This window comes from Formica exsecta, unplaced genomic scaffold (genome assembly GCF_003651465.1).
Source record: "Formica exsecta isolate Colony F162 unplaced genomic scaffold, ASM365146v1 scaffold562, whole genome shotgun sequence".
Taxonomy (NCBI): Eukaryota; Metazoa; Arthropoda; class Insecta; order Hymenoptera; family Formicidae; genus Formica; species Formica exsecta.
In genome coordinates this window covers 554920-566044 of record NW_021852868.1, presented here as the reverse complement: position 1 = coordinate 566044, position 11125 = coordinate 554920, and the positions used below count along the sequence as shown (strand labels likewise).

General features: G+C 31.0%; 3 protein-coding genes across 4 annotated transcripts; 1 reads left to right on the top strand and 2 right to left on the bottom strand.

Moving 5' to 3' along the window:
- Positions 1-230: 230 nt before the first annotated feature.
- On the top strand, positions 231-4272 carry LOC115242073 (septin-1). Of its 2 annotated transcripts, XR_003885001.1 has the most exons (7): positions 231-717; positions 997-1189; positions 1436-1694; positions 1868-2233; positions 2315-2419; positions 2493-2727; positions 3366-4272. XR_003885001.1 is itself a non-coding variant. In XM_029818109.1 (6 exons), exons 1-6 carry the CDS (start codon positions 694-696, stop codon positions 2623-2625), a joined length of 1080 nt encoding a protein of 359 aa, XP_029673969.1. In that variant the 5' UTR covers positions 232-693; the 3' UTR covers positions 2626-4272. The 2 variants fall into 2 exon arrangements, 1 of the variants encoding a protein (XP_029673969.1); XM_029818109.1 differs by having other exon boundaries at positions 232-717; positions 2493-4272.
- A 66-nt stretch (positions 4273-4338) lies between these two features.
- Positions 4339-5790, bottom strand: LOC115242074 (mitochondrial import inner membrane translocase subunit Tim22). The gene is made up of 4 exons (XM_029818110.1): positions 5216-5790; positions 4888-5072; positions 4701-4773; positions 4339-4616 (listed from the first exon to the last, which is right to left on the bottom strand). The coding sequence occupies exons 1-4, from the start codon at positions 5454-5456 to the stop codon at positions 4534-4536; spliced, it is 582 nt and encodes a 193-aa protein (XP_029673970.1). The 5' UTR covers positions 5457-5790; the 3' UTR covers positions 4339-4533.
- Positions 5791-8901: 3111 nt separating this feature from the next.
- On the bottom strand, positions 8902-11020 carry LOC115242088 (very-long-chain (3R)-3-hydroxyacyl-CoA dehydratase). Its single transcript, XM_029818142.1, has 5 exons — positions 10723-11020; positions 10477-10593; positions 10154-10388; positions 9982-10086; positions 8902-9803 (listed from the first exon to the last, which is right to left on the bottom strand). The coding sequence occupies exons 1-5, from the start codon at positions 10843-10845 to the stop codon at positions 9238-9240; spliced, it is 1146 nt and encodes a 381-aa protein (XP_029674002.1). The 5' UTR covers positions 10846-11020; the 3' UTR covers positions 8902-9237.
- Positions 11021-11125: the final 105 nt, after the last annotated feature.

Sequence of the window (11125 nt, the reverse complement as noted above, 5' to 3'; positions counted from 1 at the left end):
GAAATATATATATATATATTGTAATTAATATTTTTTTTATAATTGTGATTTTATATTTGTAATTAATATTATGCAATTTAAATATTTTTTTATCTTATTTTATATCAAGTTTTTGTATTAATGTGTAAAACTAAATGCACCATTATCGATTTAATCGATTATAATATTACAAATATAAAATTTGATAAAATTGTATTACACTTTTCTTTTTGCGGGCGCATAACGGAATAGCATTCAGCTATTGGGTTGCCACGCCTTAACTTACTCCAATTCATAATGTCCTCTCCACCCCCTCGCACTCATATCCTCCCTGTCTAATGTAACGCTGTATCCTGTGTATAGTGTGTGTATGGTATATTCTGCATCCGCTTCCAAAATTCGCAAGGGAATTTTCCATTATTCGTCAAATTCGACTACAATACGACTGTACAAAAGTACAAAGCTTTCAGTAGCTACTATAGTGCGATTATATTTCTGAGAAACGCTACGTATCGAGCAAAACTTTCGTACGTGAACAATATGCTGATCGAAGCGGAATATCTTTAACTGAAGTAACCTTTTTTTCGTGGACATATATTCTTTGTATCGTATTCTGTCATTTTTAACGCGACGTCCATTAGTCTTGAAATTGAGCCGAATTGCTCGGAATTTTGTAAAGAGAAACACAGGGTGAATTTGTTAGATACATTCGGCATGTCGAGCGAGAGCGTAAAAACAGTAAGTGTAAAATATTTTGTGTTCATGATACATATGCTACATTGCTACTATTTAAATGTGTTCAATATTCTTATTTTTCATCTTTAAACAGACAGACACGAATTAGATAATTTATATTCGTCTAGTATTTATTTGCTTTTAGCAAGCATAAATATAAATATTTATGTATATTTTTTGCTTTGATGAAAAATGTTATGTGAAAAAGATTTTAGAATACACATACTTATTTTCCGCTTCCAGTAATTGTAATTCTGAAATATATGTCTTCCTTTTTCCAAGTTTGCAAGTCTTGAGACACCTGGATATGTGGGGTTTGCAAATTTACCTAATCAAGTCCATCGGAAATCTGTGAAAAAAGGTTTTGAGTTTACACTTATGGTTGTTGGAGAATCTGGTCTTGGAAAATCCACTTTGGTAAATAGTTTGTTCCTTACGGATTTGTATCCTGAACGAATAATTCCTGATGCAGTGGGTAAGTGAATTATTATTCTGATAGCTCTTCCTTTTTTTAAATTTTGGATATATAACATTAAAGTATATAATTTTCAAACGGCTGTATATATAACCCTAACACACACATTTAAAAAATATATAGAGGATATCCAAAGGATATAAAACATGACAATAGGATGTTTTATATTCTCTAGATGTCGTCTAGACTTTTGAATGTGTGTGTTGTTAGGGAATTAAAATATTCATTGCATTTATTGTTAAACAGAGAAAACCAATCAAACTGTCAAACTTGATGCTTCAACAGTCGAGATTGAAGAAAGAGGTGTTAAACTTAGATTAACAGTTGTTGATACACCTGGTTATGGAGATGCAATCGACAACACAGATAGTTTTAGAGCTATCATTCAATACATAGATGATCAATTTGAAAGATTTCTTCGTGACGAAAGTGGCTTAAACAGAAGGAACATTGTAGATAACAGAATACATTGTTGTTTTTATTTTATTTCCCCATTTGGCCATGGGTATGAATTATTATCTTGTAATATTAATTATTTAGAGTTAAAAATAGACACAATAAAATCTGTAATTAAGATTTATTTTTTAAACAAGTTAGTTTCTGCTTATTTTTTATATGAAATTTATACTATAAATTTATAATCTCTTTTCTTTCTCTAATTTTGTACTCTTTTTTTAGATTGAAGCCATTAGACATTGAATTTATGAAGCAACTTCATAACAAAGTTAATATAGTACCTGTAATAGCAAAAGCTGATGTACTTACCAAAAAGGAAGTCCTGCGTCTGAAAAAAAGAGTTATGGAAGAGATTGAAGGCAGTGGAATCAAAATATATCCTTTACCAGACTGTGATAGTGATGAGGATGAGGATTACAAAGAACAAGTACGTCAATTAAAAGAGGCTGTTCCATTTGCAGTATGTGGTGCAAATAGTTTAATTGAGGTCAAAGGAAAAAGAGTACGAGGTCGAGTGTATTCGTGGGGTGTTGTTGAAGTGGAAAATCCCGATCATTGCGATTTCATCAAATTAAGGACGATGCTTATGTAAGTTGTCTTCTTTTATTATTATAATTACATAATGCTGTGATGTATATATAGTTCTAATGATATTCTATCTTTTTATAGTACACATATGCAAGATTTACAGGAAGTAACGCAAGAGGTACATTATGAAAATTACCGTAGCGAAAGATTGGCAAAGGGAGCTCCAGTACCGCCTCGACGTCAAACGTAAGTGCAATATTTCGTTTTATTACTAGTTTTACGCTTGCATGATATTCAACTTTCTTCCCTTTATTTACAGCCTTGCTGAATCCGACAAGAACAGCACGGTGTCAGAAAAGGATCGCATTTTGCAAGAAAAGGAAGCAGAAATACGACATATGCAGGAATTGCTGGCTGTGATGCAAGCACAGATGCAACAACAACAACCTTGATCAAACATGCATTTCTATACTGATATGTGAAGAAAGTGACTTTTCACTGTTACGAGTGCCAAAAAGATTTATAAAACTTTTTTAGTAACTTACATGATCAAGGTATTGATTTGGTATTATTTTTCTAGATTTATCTTCATAAGAATAATCTCATTTTGATATACACATTACGCGTTTTATAGACATTTCATAAGAATATAAAAAATAATGGAATCTCTCTTTGATATAACTTTTCCAGAATTGTGTGCATTGTATGAAAGAAAGAATTCTTGATATTTATTAGCTATCAATGTCCTGTTCAGAACAAATAACAAAATCGATTTGAAATTGTAACAGTATGAAACGAATGTTTGCATATATAAGGTTGGCAGGAAAAACACTTTAATAGCTTATTCTTATCAATCTGTCTTAACAAAATTTATTTGGATACTTGAAGAATTGCACTATTTATAAAATCTTAAAAACTGGGAATCTATTTGTAAAATTTGGGTCTGCACAGTTTATTAATTTCTTATATGACTTTTGTTTTATTCTTTTTTAATTGATGGCACTGTTCAAAATTTTATTCATATCATAAATTTATGCTTATGTGTAATAAGGAGATTTAAAAAAGATTTTATTAAAAGGAAACATAAAACAAGACCAATGATCAAGATTGCAAAATTAAGATTATGAATGCAAGTGTCTAGTATATAAAATATGACTAAGAGTTTTAATAACTTTATTTACAATATTTTCAGATGTGGGAAGGAGAGCATTTTTCTATACTTTAACTATATATCTTTTATTGAAAGAAAAAAAATATCAAACATTCTATATATGTATATATAACATAGTAAGAATTTTATCTCAGGTAAAAAATAATTATGTAATGAAACGAAAAAAAAACAGAATGTGAAAAGTGCCTTGCAATTTTTGTCACTATCATGGTTTTAATATTAACATATAAACACATACATAAGGAATGAAAATTTTTTTATATTGCATAAATATGTAATTTATTTGTTGGAAACCATGAATGATTTGTTATAGATACTTGCAGAATAAGAAAAAAAAAATCATTATTTCCATAATTGAGCAATATATTCATAATAAATATTTTATGATAAGACATATACCGTGCTAATATTAAATAAGGAATCTCCATATTGATGTAAAAACTTATTAACATTGATCTAAGTTTTAAAAGGTTGACACAGCTCTCAAAAACAGTTCTGTCAAATCATAGAAATATGTTGAAATATTTCACCTTTTTATTTCAAGTGAGGCAATCTTGTACTGTTTAATTATTAAGATTAACTGATCTAGAAACAAAGAAGTATAAATGTGCAAAACCACTTTGAGAAGAATCCAAAGTTAATTTTAAATATATTTATATACTTAATCTATATATATTTTGTTTCTTGGTTGAATATTTTTAACTTTTTTTTTTTAAGTTCTTGTACGAATCACATAAAACATATGTGAATAATAAAGAGAAAGAAGATAGATGTATTTCTAGATATCCATATTATCAGTATGTCGATAGAAGTAAAAAACATAATGTTTAAGATGAATGTGACTTAAGGTTTTGTAATCTTCTATGTGTATTGCATATAAGTGTTATGCAAATTGTTTCATACAATATAAACAACGAAACATGTGAAATGTGATCATACATAGGAAAACTTTCATATAATTTTGAGCAAATATTAATATATTAGGCAGTAAAAATTAATATTAAAAACAATATATTTTACACCTGCAATCCTTCAGTCACATAATACTAGTTTTATGACCATTTTTACATTTGAAACATTTCCGTGTTTTTACAAATTTTGTACAGATACATAACTACCCACACACAAATTTTTATATCTTTTATACAAATATATATATATATATTCTAACCAATTTAAATTGTGTAATTTAAGATCTATGCATGTAATAGTCTATCGCTGTTGAGAATGCTGCAAAACCTGCAGCACCAACTATACCTGCTTTTATACCAGCTATAAAGAATGATAGGGAATTAAGTAGCTTAATAATTAAATGGAATACATAAAAAAATAATTTATAATGTACTAATATCATACCCCTTAAGCCAATTAGTCCACCTGTTAAGCCACCTGCATATGTACCATTTTTCCAATCAGTTTTACCTCTATACTGAAATTAATTAACAATTTTTACATCAAGATATGCATAACCAGGCAAAACAATAAATTATTATTATATATGAAAATAAGATCCTCTTAACAAATATTTAGGTAATTGAATTACCGATTCTATCGTGCATTCAATGGCAGAAAATATGCATCCAACAACTGCAAAGTTTTTTGCATAACTAAGTGTTGTACTTTTCATCTCTTTTAATATTTCTCGTGCGCTTTGTTGCTTTTCAACACTCGCTACATTAGGATTTACACTAGAAGAGAATAGTCCAATAGCTGCTCCTAAGCCATAGCCTAAACAAATGGATGCTTTAATTAGTGCAATATATTTTTAATATTTTTGTACTTTCTATCGTTTAATATCGTGTAAAATCTGCCTGTGTTCAATACATTTACATATATTATATACATATATAGAATAGAATGGTAGAATATACCAATGACACAACTCATGGTGCTTTTAAATGCACAACTTTCCATTACACTTTCTATCCTTTTCTCTTCAATCGTTTTTATTTGTACAGGTCCCAGCATTCTGGGAATTATGATATTTTCTCTAAAACGTTGTTGATTCCCAACAAGAAATAGAGCGATTTTGTCTAACTCGGCGTCATTCAGGAACACATTTTTATTTTCACTATCCGATGGAATCGTCTTTGTCAAATCCATAGGATACATTTTTAATAATTTAGATTTAGATAAAAATATATATCGTTTATTATGTTTATTGTGTATCACGTCACATAACTGAATTCCGTATATTTAATGGTTAGAAAATTTATCGTATAACACATTAATTAAAATTATATGAAAGACTTTGTTGAAATCTAAATATTAAATATTATTTATTTCACATGTCTCAACTAGATGGAATAAATCGTATGTGTTGCATAAAAAATCAATCAAATATAAAATTGTAGGAAATTAATTTCACAAGCAATGTGCTTGTGCTTACAAACCGGACCGAAGCACAGATTAATAGACAGATAGCCAAAGGCCCGGATGAAGGCGAGATCGGTATTTCTCACTGGTTTCAGCGCTATACCGTAGTAGTGGCCAAAGCAGTAATTACGTTCCCAAAGTAAAATCGCGTCGTTAATACGATGGTAATAAATTTTCGAAGTCAAAAGTAATATTTACCGCGGCGTAATTTTGGCGTAAAAGCGGCGTAATTTCGGAGTAATTTTGGCGTAAAAGTTGCGTAATCCCGGCGTAAAAGCGGCGTAAAAGCGGCGTAATTTCGGCGTGATCTCGGCGTAATCTCCGTGCAAAAGCGGAGTAATTTTGGCGTAATTTTGACGTACAAGTCGCGCAAATTTGGCGTAATTTTGGCGTAACTGTTGCGTAAATCTGGCGTAACTTCGGCGTAACTTCGGCGTAACTTCGGCGTAACTTTGGCGTACAAGTTGCGTAAATTTGGCGTAACTTCGGCGTAACTGTTGCGTAACTTCGGCGTAACTTTGGCGTAAAAGTTTCGTAAATTTGGCGTAACTGTTGCGTAAATTTAGCGTAGCTTCGGCGTAACTTCGGCGTAATTTTTGCGTAACTGTTGCGTAAATTTGGCGTAATTTTGGCGTGACTGCTGCGTAATTTTGGTGTAATTTTGGCGTAACTGTTGCGTAATTTTGGTGTAAAAGCGGCGTAACTTCGGCGTAATTTCAGCGTAAAAGCGGCGTAAATTCGACGTAAAAATTTGGTTCCGCGCGCCCGTGCTTTTGTGGTGGTTATCCGCCACACAGGGTTTCCCAAACCACCCTTGACAACGCTCGTGAGCAGGTAGATCACAGTAAACTCAATAGGAAAGTCCTATAACATTTTTTTCTATATTGCTTATTAAAGGAGTTATTATTGAGTAAAGTCTGGCCAATGAGCGCCGACCTTTAGCCGCGCGCCTGGTAGTGTGCGTGAGCGCTAAAATTGTCAATTTAAAAGTGTGACGCATTCTTTTCTATCTGATAACAAACATTACGATGCATACAAAAATAATAAAAGAATAAGAATTAAATGTTCATAATTGCGTCCTGCCAAACATCCAAGCTATAACGTAATGGCGCATAGTTGTCCAAAATTTTGAAAAGTTGACAGCAGTCTATTCTATATGTCGATCAATGAGACTCTCAAATCTCTTTCCTACGTGTTACCATTTGCACGGTGACACTCGAGTAGTAAAGTAGCAGTGCGACATGCTGCCTCAAATTCTATTTTCGCGATTTTTTTTCTTTTTATAACCAATAATTATTTCCTTAAAAATACTTAAAGTATCGTCCGGTTCTTATTCGTTTGACTTTTCGACGATTTAAATATATGATCGGGATTGAAAATGCGCAATGATATAGTCAAATCGCAAATCCGAATAATTAACATAACGACAAGCTCCGTGATATATTAATCTTTTATTAAATAAATGATCTATTTTGGCGTACAAGTTGCGTAAATTTGGCGTAACTTCGGCGTAACTGTTGCGTAACTTCGGCGTAACTTTGGCGTAAAAGTTTCGTAAATTTGGCGTAACTGTTGCGTAAATTTGGCGTAACTTTAGCATAATTTTTTCGTAACTGTTGCGTTAATCTGGCGTAAAAGCGGCGTAACTTCGGCGTAACTTTGGCGTAAAAGTTTCGTAAACTTGGCGTAATTGTTGCGTAACTTTAGCGTAATGCCGAAATTACGCCGCTTTTACGCCGAAATTACGCCATTTTTACACAACTTGTACGCCAAAATTACGCCGAGGTTACGCCGCTTTTACGCCGAAAGTACGCCGCTTTTACGCAAAATTTACGCAACTTCTACGCAAAAATTACGCCGAGTTTAGAATAACAGCTCATATTAAAGCGAGAGCGTACACTTCTCAAGCATTCGCCGAAAAAAATGCTAAAGTTTTTCTAGCGAGTCTTAAGACGTTGCGAAGAGAATATTGTATATCTCATTTTTGTTATATAAAATAAAAATAAATAAATTTATTTATTTACGAAAATTCTCGCCGTTGGCTTCTGAGCTATATAGTTCCGATAGGCGGCCGATAGGTGACAACGGTGTCGCTAGGGAAATTATTAATTTGTTAATTTTCGATGAAAAATGCAATAAATCATGAAAATAATGATGGAGCAATGCGAAGCAATTAAGGAGCAATCGTTTTATGTTATATTATGTTTGAAAATTCTCGCCGTTGGCTTCTGAGCTATATAGTTCCGATAGGCGGCCGATAGGTGACAACGGTGTCGCTAGGGAAATTATTAATTTGTTAATTTTCGATGAAAAATGCAATAAATTATGAAAATAATGATGGAGCAATGCGAAGCAATTAAGGAGCAATCGTTTTATGTTATATTATGTTTGAAAATTCTCGCCGTTGGCTTCTGAGCTATATAGTTCCGATAGGCGGCCGATAGGTGGCGACGGCGTCGCTTGGAAAATTATTAATTTGTTAATTTTCGTTAAAAAATGCAATAAATCATGAAAATAATGATGGAGCAATATGGAGCAATTAAGGAGCAATCGTTTTATGCTGGATATAGTTGCAGAAAACTATTGGAAATATGTTTTTGAGTGAAAATGATAAGTTTTACGTTTTTTGTAAATATTTCGAAAACTACTAATTTTAAAAGGGGAGCAATTGTGGATTCTGACGGAGCAATTAAGGAGCAATCGTTTGAGCTATAAATTATTAAAAAATATGAACTTCCAGCGCCAACTTATTTCCGGTGGCCTTTGGCTATCTGTCTATTAATCTGTGACCGAAGTCGCTTAGAAACTCTAGAATCGTAAACCGTAACGAATATCGATATATGTCAAGCAAGAATATCGATATCGTTTGTATGTATGATATTTGAAAAGGGAATTATTACATGTGCTTATGCTTTTTCTCTATATTATGTATTTTTTTTTTTTTATAGATAGTGAAAATAAAATTATATATTTTCTATGTTATAAGCAACGAACTGCACATCATTTTTATCTTTTCAAGACAGTTCCTATAAACCTATATTCTATATCAATTATGTATTGCATTGTAGTTATATTGTATTCAACGAGATTTTACAATATTTGTCTTATTTACATGATTTATTCTATTTTTTCATATATAGTATTTGTATTCAAGACATGCAAAAAATCAATGTCTTAATATTAACTTTGATATTGCTCTTTTTATTTAAAATATATATATTAAGTAATGAATGCAGAATCATAAAATAAAATCAGCTAAATCAGCTTAGGCAGCTAATGCAGATTTAATATAACTTTGTTCTTAAAAAAAATGCTATACAATCAAAAATAATATAAAACACATCTATACAAAATTACAGTATTATTTAAAAAACTGTATATGTTAAAGCAGAGTTGCTATAATATTATACTTGCCATCTCACTATCACTCCACCTCTTTTTATCAATCTTTTGTATAAGAGTAATTACAGAGATAAAATGAAGAATATAGAAAATGAGCTTGAAATTACATTGCAAATCATTTGTATTTTCTCTTAATAGTAGATTTTCCAAGTTTTCTAGAGCGTAATTGATTCATACGGGACATTATCGTATATATTCCAGGCAAGAGTAATAGAAGTAAATAAAGTCTCATAACAGACGGGAAGTGAAGAGCGAAATTATATGTATTCGGTAAGGAAACTGTGAATTTCTGAGTTTCCTCAAAATACGGAATATTCCGCAATATTATGATACCCTCGCATACAAAACCTAATGGGTATAACGGTATCCATAGGGTGTATCTCAACCATGTTAAAAACGATATTTCAATATTTAATAACTGTGTAATATAGTATGGATATCTGACTATCTCTATTATGCTCCATATTAGAAATAGATAGAAAACGACTGGTTTAGTTTGCATACGAGGCTCGGCATCAATCATAAAAAACAACACAAACCCCCTACCTCCCACTTGTAAAAAGGATACAAGTGTGCTACTTTTTGTATATCCAAATAGAGGATGCATTACCTCTAAAAATTGTAAAAGTTGTATAAACTTGAGTGGACTGCCAACTGCTGCATATGTTTCTTTCATGAAATCTAAAAAACATATATTTTGTATTTTAAGATAATCTGTTTCTAAAATATTTTTTATGCTATTATAAATTTGAATGCATACAAAGAACTCTTGCTAAAAAAGCTCTAATGAAATTTCGAGTGTTTGTTTCTCTTGTACCAAAAGAATGAAAGTATTTTAAAAATGTAGATGTGAATGTACCTGGCCCATCTCGTGAGTATCGTATACCCATTATAGCAAGTACATAAATAAAGCCAACAAATTGACAGAGATTATATATCACTAGATACACCTTTGTGAGATCCTCTGAAAGAATAATGTGAGATATATCAATGTTATAATATTATTATAATATATAATTTTCAATATATACCTTTTCTATAGCCAAATTCTTCTTTGTGCAGTTTATCATACATGTCAGGATAATCATTACAAATGTCACGCTTTTCATCATCATTGTCATCCATATCCTCGCTTTTCCATTTATCAAAATCAATCTTAAGCCATGAAGGCTTTTGTGGTTGACTTATTAATCTTGGCCACCAACTGCTACATTTCTTTTTCAAGACAAAGTCTATTTGACGATCAATTACTTTGTAATTACTCTCCTATAGTATTACATACAAAGCACATTTTTAATTTAATATTTATATTATATAAATATATACAAAAATTAATTTATAAACTTGTTATTACATTTGGGTCAATAGGCGAATGAAGATTCAGATTAAAGCTGTAATTATTCAGGCCTCTTGCTCCCTGGCCATAGGCTGTAACTTGCAATGTAGTTTCCTTTAGATCAATATTAAAATCCTATAACAAATAGATTAAAATGATTTTTGCAAATATTTTTTGAGTGAGAGAGGTAAATATTATATTTATAAAATTAAAAAAATATAGGTTCCTTCTCTTCTAGATATATTCAGTATATATATGTTGTACCTTTACATCAGTCAGGTCCACTTTTAATGTGATTTGATTCTCCGTTTGGGCCCAATATACAAAAGGTGTGAGTATGTTAGACATTTTATCATAGCAATGTGATGAAGACAAATGTCTAGTCATTATCAATTACCACTCCTTTTCTTTTTGCAAATTCTAAAAATCTACATTACTCATGATAACAATTACATAACATTTTCCATTCGTCACTCTTACTAATTTATGATCAATTGAATATAAATGTAAAATACTCTTTATATGTATAATATATATACATATATATTATACATGTTCGCGCGCGCATAAGTAATCATTATTATAGATATAGATAATACACGGGTCACGGGCATATATTCTTAAAGGTCTATCCACATAGATTTTATTCGAAAAAGTAGCATTTGAT

Coding starts and splice junctions, on each gene's coding strand:
- LOC115242088 (XM_029818142.1), bottom strand. CDS start 10,845: ATGACTAGACATTTGTCTTCATCACATTGCTATGATAAAATGTCTAAC. Junction 10,389..10,476: donor ATTCGCCTATTGACCCAAAT/GTAATAACAAGT, acceptor GTAATACTATAG/GAGAGTAATTACAAAGTAAT. Junction 10,087..10,153: donor AGAATTTGGCTATAGAAAAG/GTATATATTGAA, acceptor TTATTCTTTCAG/AGGATCTCACAAAGGTGTAT.
- LOC115242073 (XM_029818109.1), top strand. CDS start 694: ATGTCGAGCGAGAGCGTAAAAACA. Junction 1,695..1,867: donor ATTTCCCCATTTGGCCATGG/GTATGAATTATT, acceptor CTCTTTTTTTAG/ATTGAAGCCATTAGACATTG. Junction 2,234..2,314: donor AAATTAAGGACGATGCTTAT/GTAAGTTGTCTT, acceptor ATCTTTTTATAG/TACACATATGCAAGATTTAC.
- LOC115242074 (XM_029818110.1), bottom strand. CDS start 5,456: ATGTATCCTATGGATTTGACAAAGACGATTCCATCGGATAGTGAAAAT. Junction 5,073..5,215: donor CACCATGAGTTGTGTCATTG/GTATATTCTACC, acceptor CCATTTGTTTAG/GCTATGGCTTAGGAGCAGCT. Junction 4,774..4,887: donor TTGAATGCACGATAGAATCG/GTAATTCAATTA, acceptor AATTAATTTCAG/TATAGAGGTAAAACTGATTG.